Raw genomic sequence first — 22,785 nt, forward strand, 5'->3', positions numbered from 1 at the left:
CATTGGCTACCCCAGCCATAAAGTTGATAAATTTAGTTGCAAGAAAGGGGGCATTGCCACACCTACATTACAGGGAGGATTTCCAACTAAGGAATAAGAGGATGGACAGCAGGCTGACAAGTAGCAGTCTCTGTCACACCATTTTCCCTCACTCTTTTCCATGTCTTTCTAGAATGGCTGTAGTCATCTATTTTTCATTCAAAATTAAAATTTAAAGCAAAGACCAGAGATTTATTATATGCTAATTAAAGTTAACTTTTATGATATCATTCACTAATATAACACCTATTTATTACACTTTCTTTGTATCAGCCACTTCCATAAGTGAAGGAATGGAATAATGAGAACATTTCCACCTTCTCAGTGTTCAGAGAATATTGATTCAGTAAAAGAATGATGATCAATTATTATATATAATGCTCATTTCAAATAAGTTATCCTTTAAAATATAGCATTACTATTTATGTAATTAACTACATGTACTATTTTAGCATAAAAATATACTTTTATTTATCAGGTGAATAATTCCATAGTTTTGAGATACTTGATACAAACTTGAAGACAAATTTTGGGTATCAATATCACACAAAGAATTCTTCTTACAAAATATGTAATTTTGTTCCAATGATAAAATTTCATGTGAATATATTGATATGGTCCTTTCAAATAAGATAATTAAAAATATAGTTAAACCTAGGTTTTCCATAATTTTTAATTAGAAAAAACAAGGAGATATTACTAGAGCAAAAGCAGACAAATTAAGAAACAAAAAAAAACTATAAATATTTGGTTGTATTATTCACATAAAAAATAATCTAGAAAATATTCCCTTTTAGAAAATAGGAGACCTGTTCAATTCACTTTTTGAAAATTTCGAGGTATACTTTCAAGAAACTCTATTAAAGACTATGACACAATAATAATAGGTTGCTATTGTGGCAGCATAAATGACAACTCATTTTATCGCCTTTAACACACCATTTGACCTGTATATTAGTTTTAGCCATAGGATCAAGCTGAAATTGGTCTGCTCAAATTTCAGCTAGCTCCAAATTTCTTCAAATGGCACTAAACTTTTTTATCTGAAACTTTAGAATATATGAAACATGCCTTTTATAGAAAAATAGACAATATTTCTTGTACCACTTGTCTAAGTTAAAGAGACTTGTCTTCCTTAAAAAGGAAAAAAAAAAGCCCACAGAACATTTAGTTTAACAAAATAAAGCTAAATTTTTTGATGCATTTAAAAACTAATTCGATCTGAGATACTATTTTTAAATATTAGTCCTCCTCATCTAGGCAAGGACAATCTACAGTGCTGCTACTGTAGTTTGCGTTTTCTAGAGGTTATATAAGTGGAATCATACAGTATGTCTGGCTTCTTTGACACAATAAATTATTTTGATTCATCTGTATTGTTGCATGTATTGATATTTCATCATTTTTATTGCAGAGCAGTATTCCATGAATATATAACAACTTGTTTATACACTCATTTGTGTTTGGGAGTTTTTTTTTGGCCATGCTGTGCTACTTGTGGGATCTCAGTTCCCCACTAGTGGTTGAACTCAAGCCATGGCAGTGCAAGTGCTGAATCCTAACCACTGGATGGCCAGAAAACTCCATCCATTCACCTGTTGATGAACATTTGGGTTGTTTCTTATTTGGGACTATTAAAAATGAAGCTGCTGCCTTTTTGGAAAATAGCTCCTCAAAAAAATTAACATAAAGTTACCATATAACCTAGGATTTCTACTCCTAGGAAAAAGAAATATAAACACATGTTCCTGCAAAATCTTGTGCATGAATGTTGCTAAAAACATTGTTCATAGTAGCCAAAAAATGGAAGCAACCTAAATGTGCTCCCACTGATAAATGGATAAACAAAATATGGTATATGCATAACAATGAATATTATTAAGCAATAAAAAGGAATGAAGGATTAATACATGCTACAACCGTGAAAGCATGTTAAATGAAAAAAGACGCAGGCCACATATTGTTATGCTTCCACTTATATGGAATGTCCAAAATAGACACATTCCTTGTACCTGCTTCAAGTCCTTTCCTTGCTGTCTTCTGCATAAAAAGGTTTCCGGCAGATTTATTCATTGGTACTTTCCTCATTTCCTTCAGTTCTCATTAATACTCGATCCATTTTCTTTGCTCACTCTATCCTAAAAGGCATGCACACACCACTCCTTTCTCTGCTTTTCTCTTAGTAGTGCCAGTTAACTGTTACGTGACTATTGAATAATAGCTAAGACATCCAAAGTTCACCGTGTTTTAATTGCTTTATTTATTACTTAGTTCTCACAGTACCACCAAGAGGTAAGTACTTGATTTTATTTTTCCAACTGGAAGATGAAACGCCGCGGTTAAGCAATTACCCCAAATCACAAATCCATCAGACGGTACAGCAGGGATTCCACCCCAAGGAACTCGATTCGGCAGCCTGTGCTGTTAATCAGGATGCCATCCAGGAGAGCATTTCTAATATACTTCGTACTGTTGTGTTCTGTGTGCCTCCACTGAATGTAAGCTGCTGGTGCGGGAGTTTACCTTGAAAACTTCTGCTATCCCCAGGGCAGAGTGCACTGCCTGCTACTTAGTCCCTCAATAAAGGTTTAAAAGTGGATTAAATTATAAGTCGAAAAAAAATTGCCTTAAAACTTCAAAATGCTAGGTAGGCTCCGCGAGCCACAAACTCGACAGCAACTCGAAACACAGCCCGCAACTCCACTACCGAAGTTAGAGGCGGCTGGAGGCAGTCCAGGGAGGAGGCCCCTTGCGCGTGCCCCGGCTCCCCTCTGCCCCGCCCCCAGCCAGAATGCGTGCTGGGATTGGTCTCTGTGGTTCCGCCCTTGTCGATGACCCCGCCCCGCAAGACCCGCGGTGGGTGACCCGGAAGCAGTTGTGAGGCGCCGCCGCGCGGCCCAGCTCCCTTTTCCGGTCGGCGTGGTTTGGGAGCGCAACGTCCGCGGTGCCCGGGCGTTCACCATGAGTGTCCCGGCGTTCATCGACATCAGCGAGGAAGATCAGGTGTGTTCCCGGACCGCGGATGCCTCCAGGGTGGGAGGTGGGGGTAGACTCAGGGATGTGAGGGGCCGAGTCGGGGTTGAGCCCGGGCCAGGCGGGCGGAACGCTGCCCCGCGGAGCCAACCCCGGAGTCGAGAGCCGCGGTTGTGTCCTCCGCACCCAGGAGTGGGCAGGCCGAGAGGCAGGGGCGCACGTTGCGAGCCTGGAGTTGCACCAGCCCGCCCGCCGGCGCTCCCAGCGCTGGGTCCCAGGCTCGACAGCCTACTTCCTGGTTGGCGTCGGGACTCTTCCAGCCTGTAGTCACTTCTGTCTGTCGACACAGTACTTTTGACTCATTGAGACGGGTATCTGCTTCCGTCCCCGAAATGCAGCCACATCCGGAGTGGGAGGTGGCGAATCTTCAGAAGGCATAAGCAGTTCAGGGGAAAATTTGGTACTAAAGATCAAGATGGCTTTACTACTTTGTGACCGTATGTAGACTGTATTTTATAGTCTTACTTGAGCAAGAGTGAGAGTTCTGAAAGCATAACATCAGTTCCACCCCCAGACTTTTGAGGCATACCCCTGTTGAACGGTCTTAATATTTTTAAGTTTCTGTTTGCTTTTTGGTATGTATGCTTGGGTAATGCTTCTCATTTTAAACGGAGAAGTCTCAAGTTCAGCTAAACTCGAAGTGAGTTTCTCGTTAATTTTGCAGAACTGAAAACTGTTCTCCGAAGTTTTAAGTGTTGCCATTCTGTAGTTTTCTGCTACTCTACTAACATGGAAATTTTGGTTTCGATAGAAGAGAAAACATTACTAGTCTAAGATAACTTTCAGACCTGAAGAGCAGAGTAAGGGAAAGAAAAATGGGGGGTAAAAAGCTAGGGAAGGAGTTGAGCATTATTAGAAAAGACGTGTAAGGAAAAAAAGCCTATCTGATGAGGAATGAGATCATGTTATCAACAATAGGCTATTAGGTTATTGGGGAAAGAGAAGTTACTTGGTTTTTGTTTTTGTTTTAAATGGAAAAGGGTTGTTGATGCAGGAAGTTTTGCCATTGATTATATTAAAGTGTCTTTTCTAGTTAGGTTATGCTACTGTTCTTGTTTCACCCTAGCCATTCCTTTTGGGTGAATAGATGATTGCTTCAGGAATTTAACTTCTATCAAGTTCTCCGATTAGAATAACCACCTGTGGCCAGTAGGGATGCCAGATGAAAACAGCAAAGTGTTGATTGAATAGTTTGCTTTGTGCATGCAAAGCAGAAAGTAAATAAATGCCTTTGGTGGGGGGAGGGGGGCACCGTACTATGTCTCCTTCATAGAGAAATATACAGTGGTATTTTAATGCTCTCTGAAATGGTGAGATTTGTTTTATGAAATCTTGTTTATACCGAGTCATGTGAAGTTTCTATGTTATCTGAAAAGATTGCGCCGTCAGATCTGCAGGTTTCATGTACTTAGGTGGCCAGACATAGCTGTGGGATTAGAAATGTGATGCCTGTACATGTGCTGGTGGTGTCCCTGCATCTCCATTTCATTTCTTTATTATCTTAAACACCGTTTACATTCATGTATAGCTGCCATAAATCCAAGTCCTCGAATAAGTTATTAAATATTATGTGTGCGTTAGAGTAGAAAATGCCTGAATACTTGATGTGGTCCTGTAGTTACGTGTTTATAGGCCCAACAGTGCTTTCTGATCCGGGTGTGCATAGATGCAATTTGATAGAAACATTATATTAAGGGCGACATTCAAAGGCATCTTCTTATTTTTATGTCTCTCACAGGGCTTATCTCAGATAGGTCCTCAAACATTTACTTAACAAATGATTACTTCCTTACCAGGGTAATGTGTGTAACTTTTTAAATTGTCCATGTTACATAGACCTGAGCAATAAAACTTCACTTCTTTAAAACAGATCACTTATTCCCTTTCCCCTCTTGCCCCCCAAAAAAGCTTGGACTATGTTAGAAAGGCTTTTGCTGTATACTGAAAATCCATCAGGATATATAGGTCATGTGAGAGAAATTCTGAAGGTGATAAGTGTGGGGGTCATAATGGGGGTTTGTGTAGCTACTTGTTTGAGGTGAAGTGAAGTTGCTCTGTCATGTCCGACTCTTTGCGATCCCATGGGCTATAGCCTACCAGGCTCCTCCGTCCATGGGATTCTCCAGGCAAGAATACTGGAGTGGGTTGCCATTGCCTTCTCCAGGAGATCCTCCCAACCCAGGGATTGAACCTGGGTCTCCCGCATTGTAGGCAGACGCTTTACCGTCTGAGCCCTTTGAGACTGATGGTGGATGAGCTGGGGAGAGAAACTTTAATATAATTTTAAGTCATCATTAAATGTGATATTCACATTTTGTTTATTATTTTTTTAAGAAACAGGACAGAATGCTTTTAGAGCTTACCTTTTGTAATTTATAGTTCATCTAATAAATATAGAACAATCTTATTTGATTCAACAGGCTGCTGAACTTCGCGCTTATTTGAAGTCTAAAGGAGCTGAAATTTCAGAAGAGAATTCAGAAGGTGGACTTCATGTAGATTTAGCTCAGATTATTGAAGCCTGTGATGTATGTCTGAAGGAAGATGATAAAGGTTTGTTTTTAAATTTTTTGTATTATTACTAATCATAGACCTACTTTTAAAACTTTGTTATGAATTATATTTGTTTTGTTTTAGACCTTAGAACTTTAAAAGCACCATTGTTTTTAATCTTTGCACACACTTTCAATTTATTCTCATCTGTTAAACCTGTGAAGTAAGCCTATTTTGAGAAAACATCTTTTTCACATCTGTTTTTTGAGTGTTATTGCACACAGTAAATACTGGTAATTTCAGAATGAACTAAAGAAGAAATACGAATCTCTTCATAAGGTTTGCAGTATCAAATGGGAGGCAATTTCAGGTAATTGAAAAGCTAATCATTTGACTAATCCTCTATTTATTGAGATAAAATGGGAAATTTTGAAAATTAGGAGTCCTAAAATCTCTGGTTAAGGTTTGAGATTAAACTTGGCATATAAATAGTATCTTGCCAGTAAAAACTGAAACTGTATAGTATAAGGACGTGTAAACCAGTCTTCTGTTTTACTGGTTGAAAACCAGATCCTGGGTAGTAACTTCTTCCTCGTTTAATAAAATGTGGAAGTTGTTTTCTGAATGATAATGGTACAACAGAGCTGGTTATTTTAAATTCACGTGTTCTCTGTTTTTTAGTTTTTTTAAGTTTTAAGTTCAGTGGTCTTTGGTATATTAAAATTCTGGAAATACATATTTAACTCAATACATTAAATATTATAGTATCACTGTTGTGTCATCCATACACGTCTAGATGTTGAAAGTGTGATGAACAGCGTGGTATCCCTCCTGTTGATCCTGGAACCAGATAAGCAAGAAGCTCTGATTGAAAGCCTATGTGAGAAACTGGTCAAATTTCGGGAAGGTGAACGTCCGTCTCTGAGACTGCAGTTGTAAGTTAAGAACTGAAAGAGGCTCAGTTTTTCTATGGGGTTTTCATGTTACTGTCGTTTATTTGTAAACAGAATTCTAGAACTTGACTCTCAGCTGTGGCTTATTGGTGGTGTGTCTTGGGCTCCATTTCCCTCCTTGCAGTGTGATGTTCGTGACAGTATCTCTGCGAAGTTTGTTGTCAGGGCAGATGGCCTCAGTGTACTCAGCATAGTCACTGATCTCAAGCACTGCCTTATTGTTTGTTCACCAGGCTAAGCAACCTTTTCCATGGGATGGATAAGAATACTCCTGTAAGATATACAGTGTATTGCAGCCTCATTAAAGTGGCAGCATCTTGTGGGGCCATCCAGTATATTCCAACTGAGCTGGATCAAGTGAGTTACCGTGTGGAATACTTGTTCTGCTTATAAGAAATAAGAAGCAAATATGTTCACCATGTCACTGCATTTTCTCCTTTTGTCAATCTCGTTGTAGGTTAGAAAATGGATTTCTGACTGGAACCTCACCACTGAAAAAAAACACACCCTTTTAAGACTACTTTATGAGGCACTTGTGGATTGTAAGAAAAGGTATTCAGAATTGATGCACTGTGAAGACAAGTAGGATAAGTGCTTTTGCTCTTCCTTTGTTCTCTGAGGAGGTGCTATAAATCTCTTTGTGTAAATTTCACCTACTAAATTCAAGATAACTGCAAAGTTTGAAATAGTTTTTCCCATCTTTAAACTTTCTAAAAAGCAAAACTTGCTTTCCTAAAACTGGTACAGTTGTTAATCCCAAAGCTGTGTAATATCAGGCTAAGTTATTTAATTAGACTAAGCTTGGATGTCTTAGTGCGGGGTAGTGCTGTCGCTTTTGTTTAATGGTGGTGAGGGTCTAGCAGTCAGTTCCCCTTAGTCAGTGTCTCCTATATAAACAGTGTCCCTGAGGTGAAACTTTGCAATGAAAGTGAAAGAAAAGTGGTAGTCATTCAGTCATGTCCGACTCTTGGTGACTCCATTGACTGTAGCCAGCCAGGCCCCTCTGTCCGTGGGCTTTTCCAGGCAAGAATACTGGAGTGGGTAGCCATTTCCTTCTCCAGAGGATCTTCCCAACCCAGGGATCGAGCCCAGGTCTCCCACATTGCAGACAGACGTTTACCATCTGAGCTACCAAGGAAGCCCAACTTTGCAATAGACTATACTGAATCTTATTGTGCTTTTGCAAGGTCTTGAGTTTCTAAGGCTTGTATTTAGCCCAGCAAACTGCATGCCCAAAAGATTTATTCCTCAGCCAGTTATGAGTGCAACCAAATGATAGATTTGGCCCAGATTTTAGAATCAGTATTGAAGGATAATCCTGCCATTTTGACCTAGCTTTTCAATTTCTCTTTTCACATAGTGGTTAAAAACTTTTAGAAAAAGTAATCAGTCTTCAGTTTAGTTTTATTGCACAATTTTTAGTGGCTTTCAGTGCTAGGGTGTTTGATATATTAGAGAAGATCAATAATAGTGTTTCTGTTACGTTAATGTAAGTTTTTGCAGGCCATTTACATTTAATAATATAAGAGAAAATTATATTTTTGTTGTGAAAGTTGCAGTGTTTTATTATAAAAGAAGTAAGCAGGGGATTTTGCATTAATAGCCTTTTTCATTTTGTATCAGTGGCTACTGTCTGTTACATGCTTGCACACTTGTGGCAGCATTCCAGCCAGTTGTCAATAAGTGTTAGTTTTATATCAGACCATTTCAAATAGGGAGGGCATGAAAGCTACTGGAGAAGGAATCCGTATTTTAATATACACTAGAAATGTGTAGGCAGTGGAATAAAACTACTGGGATTCGAACCTTGGCCTTCCTTCTAGCTATGTGTTAGTTGCTCAGTCATGTCCAACTCTGCAATCCCATGGATTGTAGCTTGCCAGGATCCTGTCCATGGAATTCTCTAGGCAAGAATACTAGGGTAAGTTGCCATTCCCTTCTCCAGAGGATCTTCCCAACCCAGGGATCAAAGCCAGGTCTCCTGCATTACAGGCAGATTCTTTACCATCTGAACCTCCAGGCTAGCTGTATGACCCTAAATAAATCTGTATACCTCAATTTCCAACTTCAAGATGGAAATAATAGTAGTATGTACCCAATAGCTGGAGAAGGCAATGGCACCCCACTCCAGTACTGTTGCCTGGAAAATCCCATGGATGGAGGCCCTGATGGGCTGTAGTCCATGGGGTCGCTAAAAGTTGGACACGACTGAGCAACTTCACTTTCACTTTTCACTTTCATGCATTGGAGAAGGAAATGGCAACCCACTCCAGTGTTCTTGCCTGGAGAATCCCAGGGACGGGGGAGCCTCGTGGGCTGCCGTCTATGGGGTCGCACAGAGTTGGACATGACTGAAGCGACTTAGCAGCAGCAGCAGTACCCAATAGCATTATTGGAAAGATTAAATAAGATATACACGAAGTTCTTAAAACAGTGGTTTTATTATTAAGAAAGCACTCAGTGAATATTAGATATTTTATTCTTGTCATTATCCTTTTCACTTTTTTCAAGCTCATCTTAAAAAATTAGTCTTTTTCTTCTGGTACAGTCGTTTAAAATGATGTATGTCGTTGATGACTACTCATTGGGTGGTGTCTCTGATTGCTATTTAGTAGATCCTCAGTCTTTTATTCATAAAAAGGAAGTAACTAAGGTCACCTTCTAAAGAATCCCAAAGCTAGTTCTCAGAGAAATTGAGATAGGACATCAGTACCCATCCGTCCCCTCCTAGACACACCCTAATGTTAACGTATGAAGAAATACCTGCAGCATTTGTCACAGGTGAGCATTCTTTCCCTGTTGAAACGCTTCCTTCAGTTGACTTCTGGGGCTTCTGTCTAGAGTCTTGCTTCATTCACAACTCATTTGTGGCTCCCTCCCTTCTTCAGATCTGCTCAGTTGTTGCCTCATTGGAAAGGCCTTTGGCTGTCTGTGAAAATAACAACATTCCTCTACCCTTGCGTTGCTTCCCCCCTACCTTCCCTCTTTTATTACTGCTCCCATTGCACTTATTATTAACTGACCTTCTATGTTGTAATGTTTATTATCTGTTAGTCCCCACCAGAATGTAAGTTTCACAAGGGCCTTAACTTTTTGTTCATTGCTAGGACAGCGTCTGACAAGAGTAGGCACTCAGTATGTATGTGCTAGGTGAATGATGACTATTTCTGGAAAACGAACGTGTTGCAACAGCAGTGGATGTAAGAAGCAGTGACGTAAGGCAATATGAAGCAGTGGTTTATGGAACTATAGCGTGTATGCCCTTCCCAGGCTTTCAACCCAGCTTCTCTTCTGAACTTTAGGTCTTTATGTTCAGCTGCTTTCCACCTGTTTCTATTTAGTTGCGGCCTTGCCTTGGTGAGTCAGACAGTAAAGAATCCGCCTGCAATGCAGGAGACCTGGGTTCGATCCCTGGATTGGGAAGATTCCCTTTGGGGAGGGCATGGCAACCCACTCCAGTTTTCTTGCTTGGAGAATCCCCACGGACAGAGGAGCCTGGTGGGCCACAGTCCATGAGGTCACAAACAGTCAGACGTGATTGAGTGACTGAGCACACACAGTTGCCTCAAACTCAGTATGACCAAAATGAATTACCGTTTTCTCTCTCTGAATTAGTCTGTTTTCCTAGCTAGACATCTTGAAGTCATCTTCTGTTTATTCTATTTACAGTGAAACAAATTTCAGCATATGATTCTTCAGGTTTACATTTTCTTTAGGGTACAGTACAAAATTCTTAGTCTGATACAGAAGTCCTTTCTGACGTGGGCTTCCGTTTATTGCTGTAGTGTGACTTGGCGAATGTGACAATAATCTTGCCATTTTTGTATGGTGCAGTGACAAACTACAAAAAGTTTGCTTTCTCTATATAGATACTCCCTCCCTCCATTTCTCTCCTCCTCTCTTTTATGCACACCCACACCCACCCGCATACTCTTCCTCTTGGTTATCGTACTCTAGACATAGTGAACTGTGTCAGATACAAAAGCACCATGCTCTTTCCCAGTCTGGACCAGAGAGGCTGGAACTTGTTCTTATATGGTCTACAAGCTAAGAATGGTTTTTACATTTTTAACTGATTGATTGGGGTGGGGTTGGGGAGTCAAAAAAAGGCTATTTCTTAAAATGTGGCCATTATATGAAATGCAAATTTCAGTGTCCATAAAATTTTATTGGAACACGCCCATATTTATATTTTTATGTATTATCTATGTCTGCTTTCGCCAAGATTTGAATAGTTGAGGTAGAGACTGTGACCTCTAAAGCCAAAATATTTGCCTGGTGCTTTGTGGAAAGCTGGCCTCTATGTGGTCTAGACCCACACTCAGCTCCTTCACTCTGCCTGAAGTGCTCCTCCTGTACTTACAGTGCCCTCCACTCACCATGGCGCTTCGTACCCTCAGCTAAGAGCTTTATGAGGATGTAGGCTCAGTGAGGGCTTCCAGGTGGTGCGGTGGTAGAGAGTCCACCTACCAGTGCGGGAGACACAAGAGACGTAGGCTCGATCCCTGGATTGGGAAGATCCCTTAGAGAAGGAAATGGCAGTGCACTCCAGTATCTTTGCCTGGGAAGTCCCATGGACAGAGGAGCCTGGCGGGCTACAGTCCGTGGAATAGCAGAAGAGTTGGACACGCCTTAGTGACTAAACCACAAAGCAGTAAAGGCTCAGGGAAGGTTAGCAACCTTGTCTGCCCACCATTGCATTCCCAAGGTCTTGGGCACTGATGGGCCCTGAGTCGGTGAATGCTCCCCATGCTTAAGGAACTAGGAGAGGATACTTATTTAAACTCTGTAAATTTCTGTCATGCTGCTGCTTTAAGTTTTAAGATTTGGTTTTTGCCTAGTACACAGAAAATGGTTATTTTGTTGTTTTTGCTTCTTGGGAGTTACCTTGCCCTCTTAGTAAGAAATGCTTACACTTATTGGTGCCTCCTTCCTGATTTTATTCATATTGGTGGTTGATGAGTGCAAATGGTGTGATACCTTCTGAGGCCTTTAATATGTCAGATACTGTGCTCTTTAAATGGACTATTTGATATTTGTGAATTCAGATTTTCTTTAAAAAGATGTATTCGACTGAAGTATACTGTGGCTGTTAAAACTGGAAAGTGTGCCCATGCTTGCAGTGTATCACAGGATAGTAATTTGTTTTTTAAATTGGAGGGTGATTGTTTTACAGTGTTCTCTCTGCTGTACAACATGAATTCAGCCATAAGTATATATATATATATATCCCTTCCCTTGTGAGCCTTCCTCCCACTCCCCCCAACAAGGTAATATATTTGAACCTTAGTTTTGTGGGAAGTTTTAGAATGTCATTTAACTTTTTAAAAATAAATGGTATAGCTCTTACTGATTTTATCCAGGTTGAATCCAGATGTGGGGAGAAGAGAAGGGTTTTTAGCAAATGAAAAGGGTGTTTCTCCTACTTAGCAAACTGAAGCTTTCTGTAACTGGCTGAAGATTTTATCAGTTTAAAAGAAGAAATAAACGGTGAAGATAAACATTTTCTAAGTTCAGATTGAGCTGATGCATTTAATTATTTTGTACTTTTCACTGCAGTCAAAATTGATCATATAATTCTGGGGGTGATTTAATTGGAAGGGTGTCATTAGTGGAGTTATTTAAATATCTGGTGTTGGCTCAGGTTCAGCCGTACTATTCTCAGACAAAAAAACTTTTTCTCCTCTAGGCCTTTTTATAGCTTGTCTTCTCTGCCTGGAAAGTCATCCAGCCCCTGCCTCCCACCTCCAATACTCTCCATAGCCAATTATTTTACATCCTTCAGATCTCAGCTTACGTGTCATTTCCTCAGAGAGAGACTTTCCCTGCTCACTCTGTATGATAGCCTGCTCTTTCCTCTCTCAACTCTTATTACTGTATGCTGCTGCTAAGTCGCTTCAGTCATGTCCGACTCTGTGCGACCCCATAGATGGCAGCCCACCAGGCTCCCCTGTCCCTGGGATTCTCCAGGCAAGAACACTGGAGTGGGTTGCCATTTCCTTCTCCAATGCATGAAAGTAAAAAGTGAAAGTGAAGTCACTCAGTCGTGTCTGACTCTTTGCAACCCCATGGACTGCAGCCCACAAGGCTCCTCGATCCATGGGATTCCCCAGGCAAGAGTACTGGAGTGGGGTGCCATTGCCTTCTCCCTATTACTGTATAACATCACCATTTTCCTTTATGGCACGTACTTGTTAATTGTTATTTTTCCTTAGTTGTTTCTCTTTCCTACTAGAAGGAAAGTTCATGACTTTCCATAGAGAAGAACTGTGTCTCTGGGTCACCAGTGTATGTGTATCATCAGCACAATATTGGCACTTAGTAAATATTTTTTAATGAATGAATGGCAGTAATGACACTCTGAAGTTCCTAAAGTTGTATTTCTTTTTAGTGATGCCGCATCAAAAGTCATGGTGGAACTGTTAGGCAGTTACACGGAGGACAATGCTTCCCAGGCTCGAGTTGATGCCCACAGGTAATGTTTACCATGGTGTCCAGTGATGGCTGTCGTCACTGGGGCAGAGGCAAGCTAGAGTATTTGGTCATATAGTGGAGGTCATGCCTGCATCCACCAGTGATCCAAAGCCATTTGATAGCACATGCTTCTTGATGATTCTAATGTAGCTACCAAAATTCAAGATTGGGTATTGAAAGAACCACAGAATGCATGTGAAATAGCCATATAGTGTTTGCTATTTGGGGTATTCCTGCAATTGGGGTTCCCAACCTGAGTAGTAGAACTTGATCTTGGTTTGGCGGGGAAAGGTTTCATTTGTATAAAAATTAACTTATTGCTAACGAGAACTGCTTCAAGCACTTTTAGGTCTATTTAGTAGCGATAAGAGTAGGATCAGTTTTTTAACTCTATGGAATGGAAATTGTGGTAATTTCTTCATAGGGTTATTGCTTCCCAAGAACTTGTATATAATGGATGTTGGTAGAAAGGGTAGTTAGTGGAAAAGATCGTCGTCGACTCAGGTTAGAATGCCTGCATTCAAATACTTGACCACTTAATTAGCCCTTAAAACCAGGCATGTTCTTTTCTGAGCTTGTTTCATCTTTGGTAAAGTGGGCTTGATAATACTGTTAAGTGTCTCAGGGTGCTGTGAGGATGAAATAAGATAATATATGTTAAAGCACTTAATGTCTGACATAAATGGTAAAATATTGCTATTTTATTCTTTATTTTGGTGGTGCTTTCTCTTCAACTATGTTTTTGTCTGAATAATTTGGTTAAAACAGGCGTCACTGATCAATTTATTGGCCTGTTTTAACCCCAGTTTTGTAATTTTTTTATGCCATGTATATCAAACTCTTAGATATTTCACTTAATTGAATGTATTTTGCAGTCTGCAAAGCTAGTGAAATGTACCTGAATTTCAAGACTCTGAGCTTTGATTTTGTTTTCTAACTAAGGTGTATTGTGCGAGCATTGAAAGATCCAAATGCATTCCTTTTTGACCATCTTCTTACGTTAAAACCAGTCAAGTTTTTGGAAGGCGAGCTTATTCATGATGTAAGTAATTTATCCTTAATGTGAAAAGTGTTTTCTCCTCAATCTAACATACTGAACCCAGAATCCTTTGTATTAATGGTCACAACTCAGAGAAATCTAGAAAGAGAACTGTTTATTCATTTTTTATCAGGAACAGACTGAAATTTAGGACTAACATTTAGCTTTTCTCCGCTGCTGAACACTCCTGTTCTTCCTTTCTTTCCTTCATCTTCTCTATTATGAACTTAGAGAATACAAATTTCTTCATTTATATAGTGTCTGCTAGCCCCCAATTAGGAAAATAAGTCTGATATTTAAAAGCACATGAATGCACTTTTCTAGTATAAATACATTACGGATTATTTTCTTTTAGTACTACGTCATTATTGCCATCTTTTGGGGTAAATCATTTAGAGCTCATTGTATTTACTGATTCTTTCATCTTAAGTGAATTTGATGAAAGCAGATTTACATGGTAATTTGATCAAACAGATTGAAATGTAGAGTCTCCTTGCTGGGAGTCAGTGTCCTAAATAGCTAGAATAAATCTTGATTCTGTTTTTTTTTGTCTTTATTTGTATAGCTTTTAACCATTTTTGTGAGTGCTAAATTGGCATCATATGTCAAGTTTTATCAGAATAATAAAGACTTCATTGATTCACTTGGTAAGTTTTGGGGAATATTCTTTGGAGGGGTAGGGAGAGATAGGAATGTAGGATTGAGAAAATACAATCATGGCCTTATGTGTAGATTACCCTAACCAGTGGTGTATCTTATTCCTTAGATGCATGGTGATTGAAATTTTTGGTACTTCTTTTAAAAAGCCACAGTCACATAATTGTAGCAGATAGCTTTTTTCCTTCTAATACAGTCTTACACTTGGTTCTCCATCACTGCCCCCAATGAACAAAGTATACTGTATTCCTAAGCAGATCTAAGTGAAGCTGTAGATGAAGTTAGATGTGGAGTTATGGTGATTTTGTGTGACAGTTTGTTGAAGACAGCATAGTAAGTTTAAGCTTTGTGATTTTTATCTTGAAGTTTTCTTTCTAGACCAACAGAGTTCAGTAAATGTTGCTGAATTGAATCTTACTCATCCTCATTGAGCAGACTGCATATATATTCAGTGTTTTCTTTCTGGAGCATGTTTTTAACATGGCTAAAATTAAAAAGAGAAACCTTAGGAAATCTGTAGTTGAACAGGTTTAATTGTTCTAAAACTCCGTTTTTTAGAGAGTGAAGACAAATAAAGCTAAGGTGCTTAGTTTTTCTACTGGACGATGATCAGAACACAAAGGCCAGTTGTAATTTTCCGTATTAAAATTGAATTTAGTCTTCCTGGTTGGTTGAAGTGTAGATAAAGAATACATTTATAATCTACTTTGATTATACTATTAGTCCTCAATTTGGTAATCATTAATTTCTGTCACCTATAACTTTTGTGCAGCCATTGGAATTGGGGAAGATTGAATTATCCTGAACATAATAAGGCGTTTGAAATACACCAAGATAAAGTAGATGCAAGTGTGTTTGTGTGCAGTGCTTTGCCAGGTGCACTAGACCCAGAAAACCACATTCTGTCCCAGTTAATTTGTTTTGTGGCATGAAGTTATGTGATGGAATGTTAATGTCAGCAACCTCTTTATTTACGCACCAAAGAAAAAGGAGTAGTAATTAACACTTTGACACTCCCCCATTGATGTGTAATTGACTGTTTCAAAGGAGCACTGGTTCATAAGCTATTGCATGCATTAAAATTACGTTTTCTATATTGCAGCATTTTAAGACAGGGGTCAGTGACAATGCAGAAATTGCTCAATGATGCACATTTTTTTATTACTGCATTAAGGTTTTGACATATTAGTAATGAATAAATGTTTCCATAAAATTAGATTTTTTTATAACTTTAAAATTGAAATATGACACAGAACACTGTGACTTCCTCGTTGAAGGTAATCTACTTTCATGAAACAAAGCACAGCTTTCTACAAGTCTTTAACTCATACTTTACTGGCTTCATAGTTTGATTTTGAGAACAAGAATCCTAAAGACTTTAAATTTGGTTCTTTGTTTTAAACATCAGTTTGAAGTGTTTTTAAATGCAGATTTCCATGAGTTAGACCATGGTTTTACATAATTCATTTGAGAAATAATCTTCCCTCTGATAAGTTTTTTGATTTATGGTAAGCTTGTAACTGCACAAGGAGTAGCAGTAAAATAAATTTAATTTCATTAGTATTTTAAATTATATCTTAGAAATTTTAGGAATTCCTATCATTTTATCATATTAAAAGAGGCCAATATGTATGTCCATAGAACTGGTAATGTTAAGGAATTTTCTTATATTAACAAATATTGTATACAAATAAACTTTGTATTTGTTCTCTGTGATAGGAAAAACATAATTTCTGTGTAAACCACAAATCAGATTCCCTGTTTGGCCTTTTGTTTGTCACAATCTATGCAGATTAGCAATCATTTATTAGTAATTTGTTTGTAAAAGATGTTTTGGAGAAAAACATCATATTAAATGTTTATTTTTGGGTTTTAAATGTATTAAGATGTTATTACACCTGAAAGTCGGATTATAAATGTGTAGACGCCACAGGTGGCATCAGTTATTCTCAGAACACTTCGTTTTATTAACGGACAGCTTGGGCCAACAGTAGCACGACTTGTGTCAACTGAATTGCCCTAACATGTCCACATGTAATCTAGTGTTGTCCAGTTGCTACCTTCTTGCTTCAGAAAGTTAATCAGCATCTAATTTGCATTTGTTAATTAGGGTTAATGTGCACTAATTGATTTTTTGATGCTTGTAGGTTTCCATTAAATCTGCTTAGCAATACTTACTTGGGTACCTCATTCATTTGAGTTATGATGATCATGTTTTTGTTGAATCAGTGCCAAATAGAAAGCCTGCATCATAATTACAGCTAATTAACAATTATGTCCTATATTAATGGGCTTCCCTAGTCTTCTGCTAATATTGTTATAAATTTCAAATTTATTTATGGAGTACTTAGAACTTTTTTACCAGTACAAACTTGAGGCTCTTAATTACTAGAGTGTGTCATTCGCTGAGTTTACATAATTTGAAAGTTCAGAGAAAAGGAATGTGTGAGTATTTCTAAATTAACTTTAGAAATGTTTTAAGAAATTAACATGAAATAAGAGTAATCTGTGTGTTATAATTCGGCTTCTGTTTAGAAATAGATAGTTTGGGTATTCAGGATTTGTATATATTTGTATTTCTAGTTGTTTTGTAAATGAACTTGTTTTTTAGGCCCTAGTACTGCCACTTTGTACCAATAAGTAAGTCACTTAATCTTACTCCTCAATTTTAATTTTTTTAAAGAGAAAGGATGGGGACTAGGTAGTTTGCTTTTAGGTCTGACAGTTGTTTGTGATCCGAATAATTATAATATTTCATTAGAAATTATAAGGCAAAATTTGAATTATTTGTAGTTTTCTACTTTTGCCTTAAAAAGAACAGGTTATCACTATTACTTTATCTAGTACTAATCATTTTAAACCTGTAAATGTTAAATATATACTTCTGCAGTTTGACTTTTAAGTATTAAATCCCAAGTGGTCTAAAGAGAAATTTAATGTTTTCATAACTGAATGTATGTTAAAATATTTTAAAATTCCATGCTTACCAGTAACACAGAAAACAGTTAAGTATCAATAGATACAGAATCCTGTGTTTAAATGAAGAGCTTATTAGTAAAAATAAGTTTTAAGTAATTTAGTTTAATGAGAATGTTCTTTATGAAATGTATTTTGTATACTTTATCTCCTAAGATATATAAAATAAATACTAAAAATAGAAAATGTGCAAAATGTTTAGGGCCTAAAAATACCATTTTATAGCCTGATCTTAACATTGAATGTGTCACCTGTGGCACTGAAGTAATAAAGAAACGTAGTTATAGAAAAATAATTTTAAATGCTCCATAATATGATTGTAGGGTCAGTTTATGGTTTGCAAATACAAGAAGGTTTGTGAAAATTAACACTGACACAATTTTACAGAAGCGTTGTTACCATGCAGGGCTGTAATTAGTATGGATGCTTATCTGGCTTCACTGCTGTGTTTCTCAGGCCTACTGCATGAACAGAATATGGCAAAAATGAGACTGCTTACTTTTATGGGAATGGCCGTGGAAAATAAAGAAATTTCTTTTGACACAATGCAACAAGAACTTCAGATTGGAGCTGATGATGTTGAAGCATTTGTTATTGATGGTAAGGCAATTGGAACATTTTCTTTTCTAGAATTTCCTTCTATCCTATGAAACATAAGATTTTTAATCCTGAAACTGAGTTTAGTAGTTGAGCAGATTATATTTGTAGTACTGGAAAATTCAGTGGGATTACATTCAGTAAGTTTCTTTGTGGTTTTTTTTGGAGAAGGAAATGGCAACCCACTCTAATATTCTTGCCTGGAGAATTCCGTGGACAGAGGAGCCTGTCAGGCTACAATCCATAGGGTCACAAAGGGTCGGACATGACTGAATGAGCACATTTGGTTTTTGGTGTGTATCTATTCCTTGAAGTCATGTAGAACAAAAGGCCTTTAGGGCGGTGGTATATTGTAGTGGTTAAGAGCCTAGATTTTAGTATTAAACCTGTGTTTGAGACTAGGCCTTCAGCTGTGAAACATGAATGTAGGAGTTAATTTGTGGTTGTTTAGATTAAATAAATTAATGCCTGTAATTAATGCATGTGCCAGCTCAGTAAATGATCTGAAAATACTAACCATTATCACATTTTTGTGATTGGCCTAGGAATAGGACCTCCAATAATTATATTGTGTGCTGTGCTCAGTCACATCCCATTCTTCGCAACCCCGTGGACTGTAGCCCACCAGGCTCCTCTGTTCCATGAAATTTTCCAGGCAAGAAACTGGATTAGGTTGCCATTTCCTTCCCCAGGGGATTTTCCCAACCCAGGGATCAAACCCATGTCTCTTAGGTCTCCTGTGTTGGCTGGGAAGCCTTAATAATTGCCTTATAAAGTGCAATGTAATTAGGATTTTTTAAGATTAATAAAATGCACGGAACTATTGACATTGTTTCATTGGAATGCTCTTAAGTCTCAAACAGTCCTATAATACCTTATTAAGAAACTGTTTCCTGCCTCCTCTGTTTTGTGATTTCAGGATGAACACTAGAATTCTTACTGAAAATCGTTATGTGATATTTAATACAGATAGGTGCAGCAAACCAGAGGACAAATACATGTGGCCTTCCTTTTGGTTGTATCATACTGCTGCGCTTCAAAGAGCCAGTTTGTAAAATAGTATTGGGAAACTGTAAAGTTTTATTATGGTTTACTTGGTCACAGTTTCATGCTTTAGACTGTTTTCCTTGGGAATTTTTCCATATAATAAGTCATGTAAAACATCCTTTTTCTAGCTGTAAGAACTAAAATGGTCTACTGCAAAATTGATCAAACCCAGAGAAAAGTTGTTGTCAGGTAAGACACTAATACTTTGCAGCATTTTGTAGAACAGTTTATTCTATTTCACTTAAATGTTTATAGAGAACCAAGGTGTATTCTTATCAGTTGACTGTAGTTAAATAGTTCCTATTTATCATAATTTTATTAAAGTTCAGACTGAATGTGATTAGCTTATTTAATGAAAGAGTCCTATTTTCCAGCACATTTCATTTAATGGCTCAGCACTGGCTAGAATACTAATGACTTCTGTGTCTGGTTTATGTAGTTCAGGAAAATAGATGGTTTAGGATTAGTGTGAATAGTGAAAGTCGCTCAGTTGTGTCCAACTCTTTGCGACCCCATGAACTATACAGTCCGTAGAACTCTCCAGGCCAGAATACTGGAGTGGGTAGCTTTTCCCTTCTCCAGGGGATCTTCCCAACCCAGGAATTGAACCCAGGTCTCTGATATTACAGGCAGATTCTTTACCAGCTGAGCCACAAGGGAAGCCTGGTTTAGGATTAGTATGGCAAATAAAGGTTTTTTTGTTTTGTTTTGTTTTAAAAAACCTTATAGTCATTTTTACAACTCTATATTGTCTCCTATATATATTTAACCTTGCTGTTTTAACTAGATACAAGTGTATTGTATTATAAAAGAATACCAAAGGACAAAAGGTTGACTAATAACTTTATTTTTAATTTTTCCAGTCATAGCACACATCGGACATTTGGAAAACAGCAATGGCAGCAACTCTATGACACACTTAATGCCTGGAAACAAAATTTGAACAAAGTGAAAAACAGCCTTTTGAGTCTTTCTGACACCTGAATTTTTATGCTGTATAGTTTTGCTCTTTTTGGAAAATCTAAATCATAGTAAAATATAGGCTAAAATCTGACTACAGTCTGGACATTTATTGTCTCATATTTAAAAGAAATAACCATCTTCAGAGCATACAAAGTAATAAATCACAAAGGGTCACTGTCTATTTTGTATAATACATATGTTGTGTTCTGTAAGGAAGGGGTTTGAGATGCACCAAGAGCTTTGAGTATATGGAGGAAAGACAAATTTAACTAAAGGGAATTAAATGCTAACATTCATTCAGTGCTAATATCAAACCTTGCAATCTTAGCTATCTTAAATGAAGCATTTATTGAGTGAAAACACAACAGTAATGTAATTTCATCAAAGAAAAAAGTTGGTAAAGTGAGTACAACTATAAAGCTTTAGATATAAATTGTATTCCAATTGATACCACATCGATATTTCAACTAAATAATTCACTCTGAAAGCATTTATCAACATTATTTTAATCTGTTTTTTCTGCCATCTCTTCTGCTTTTCTTTTTTTAGGTTGGTTGTTATTTTCTAAGCTTAGAAACTTTTCAATTTCATTTATTTGATTTGTTACCAAGTGCTGCCAGTCATCTTCACCAGAAGACACATCTGAATCAGTATTTTTAATCTTGATTGCCTGAAAATGGCTTTGTAGCGGAGTTGATTTCAGAGGCTTTGTTTTCACCTAGGAAATACCAAACTTGTTTTACCACTGAAATTATTACTCATTTTCTAACCAGTCATCAATAAGCATTTAAAGAAAATCCTTCAGCCTTTGCAATTAGGGGTATGTGATAAAAACCCACTGTTGTCTTGGCTATTTTCCAGCTACCACCCTAGTAATTTTGGCACCAAAAAAAAACTATAAACTGTGAGTTTGTAGGCTTATGTAGTAGCTCTTCAAGATCTTCAAGTAGCTCTTCAAGATATACTCCAGAGATACCACAAATGTTTTCTTAAAGGTCTTAAGCTTTCTTTGAAAGAAAACATATTTAAAACAATGCAGATTAAAATCTGTTTTGTCTGCTACTCCCCTGCCCTTCCCAAACAAGTCTATGTTTTGTATCTTCTATCAAGGCTGGGGAAATTTTTAAATGCTAACGGAAGTAAACTGCCATATAGAAACTGCCTTTTACTTCAGGTTTCCTCTTAGGCTTCAGAGCGCCATTGTTGGAGAAACAGGAAAGCGCAATGAGGTGTTAAGTTGGTGTGTTTCCAAGGCACCACATTGGGTCACACTTCTAATACTGTGTTAAAGAAGTATTTTTAAGGTTTTTTCTGAATATAAAATAATTAACTACAAGTTTAGAAAACAGAAAAGTGTAAAGAAACTAAAAATCACTAGTAATCCACTATCCAGAGAGACCTGTCAACATTTTGGTATTGTTTGCTATTAGTCTTTCTATTTTTATCATCTATATTTTAATGTTGACCATGCTGTAGAATTTTATATCAGTTTTTCCTTCTGAATTGTTTCCTATACAATACAGACTTCTCATAAGCAAATGTCAGTGCTGCAAGACACTTCTTATGGATGTGTGATAATTCAACTAGGACCTATTGTTGACATGTTTCCAGTTTATCCCTATCAGAAATAAATTTGAGGGCTTCCCTGGTGGTGCAAATGGTTAAGACTTTGCATTTACACTGCAGGGAGCACGGGTTCAGTTCTTGGTCAGGGAATTCCCCACAAGCTGCAGGGTGTGACAAAATTCAATTTTTCAAAAAAATCTTTTATGGTCTTAGATTCTCAGATAAAATCTTTTCTTGAATGGGAATATATTTTTGAAGTACAGAACAGAATAAGAATTTGATTAAAATTACCCAGTATTCACCACCATTAAACATTTTGATATAAATATCCTAGACTCTTCTCTATATATAGTTTTTAAAAATCTGGATCATTTATATGATTGTCTATGCTGGGTTAAAAACATTTTTAACATTTCCCTCTAGAAAGACCATGGCTCCATCATACTCCATGTTCCGTAATTTAATATATTGTTGGACATTTGAGTTGTTGGAAAATGTTTACTGTTATTAAGCTATAATGAAGGTCATTTGTTCATAAATCTTTGTGAAGATCTTTGAGTACTGCCCTTACATTAAAGTATTTTCCAATCTGTTAAAAGTGGCATATTTTTGTAATGTATTTTCAAAGTGAGATCATACAGTAACAATTTTTTAAACTGCATTTAAATATTTACATTTATCTCAGTTCCCTAAAGGATGTGTCCTTTTGGACTGCTCTGTTTGGTTCCTGCGAATTCTAGTAACCGCCAGTCTCCTCAGAGTCTTAGCCTCTGATCCTTAGTGATGCTGGGTTCATGTCTGTCTCATTGCCTATGTTTTTGTGAAATAACAGATGAAAACAAAAGTATCAACAAAGGACCACCAGGAGACCTTACGCAATTCATTTAACTTCTGTGGACCTCAGTTTTCTCATCAGATTCTTTTAGTTACAAAATGCTATTCTGTAAA

At 37.5% G+C, this 22,785-nt stretch overlaps 2 protein-coding genes across 4 annotated transcripts in view; one reads left to right on the forward strand and one right to left on the reverse strand.

The window, feature by feature from the left end:
- The first annotated feature begins 2,913 nt into the window (after positions 1-2,913).
- Positions 2,914-20,362, forward strand: EIF3M (eukaryotic translation initiation factor 3 subunit M). Of its 2 annotated transcripts, XM_061381051.1 has the most exons (11): positions 2,914-3,042; positions 5,493-5,625; positions 6,362-6,500; positions 6,752-6,875; positions 6,976-7,070; positions 12,910-12,993; positions 13,935-14,034; positions 14,597-14,678; positions 18,121-18,264; positions 19,437-19,497; positions 20,172-20,362. In XM_061381051.1, exons 1-11 carry the CDS (start codon positions 3,001-3,003, stop codon positions 20,290-20,292), a joined length of 1,125 nt encoding a protein of 374 aa, XP_061237035.1. In that variant the 5' UTR covers positions 2,914-3,000; the 3' UTR covers positions 20,293-20,362. The 2 variants fall into 2 exon arrangements, with proteins under 2 accessions (XP_061237035.1, XP_061237036.1); XM_061381052.1 differs by lacking the exon at positions 19,437-19,497 and having other exon boundaries at positions 2,925-3,042.
- The window catches only part of CCDC73 (coiled-coil domain containing 73), a 112,404-nt gene continuing 109,888 nt past the window's right edge, over positions 20,270-22,785 (reverse strand). For both annotated transcript variants that reach the window (XM_061381050.1, XM_061381049.1), the window contains exon 17: positions 20,270-20,989. In XM_061381050.1, the coding sequence (XP_061237034.1) occupies positions 20,777-20,989 (213 nt within the window). In that variant the 3' untranslated portion in view covers positions 20,270-20,776. The remainder of the gene's footprint in view (positions 20,990-22,785) is intronic.

The sequence above is a fragment of the Bos javanicus genome, chromosome 15 (genome assembly GCF_032452875.1).
Source record: "Bos javanicus breed banteng chromosome 15, ARS-OSU_banteng_1.0, whole genome shotgun sequence".
NCBI lineage: Eukaryota > Metazoa > Chordata > Mammalia > Artiodactyla > Bovidae > Bos > Bos javanicus.

Bases quoted from the DNA above. Each gene is read 5' to 3' on its own strand.
- EIF3M (XM_061381051.1), top strand. From the start codon at position 3,001: ATGAGTGTCCCGGCGTTCATCGACATCAGCGAGGAAGATCAG. The intron at 12,994-13,934 runs GTAATGTTTACC...TTTCTAACTAAG, and splicing joins GCTCGAGTTGATGCCCACAG to GTGTATTGTGCGAGCATTGA. The intron at 19,498-20,171 runs GTAAGACACTAA...TAATTTTTCCAG, and splicing joins CAGAGAAAAGTTGTTGTCAG to TCATAGCACACATCGGACAT.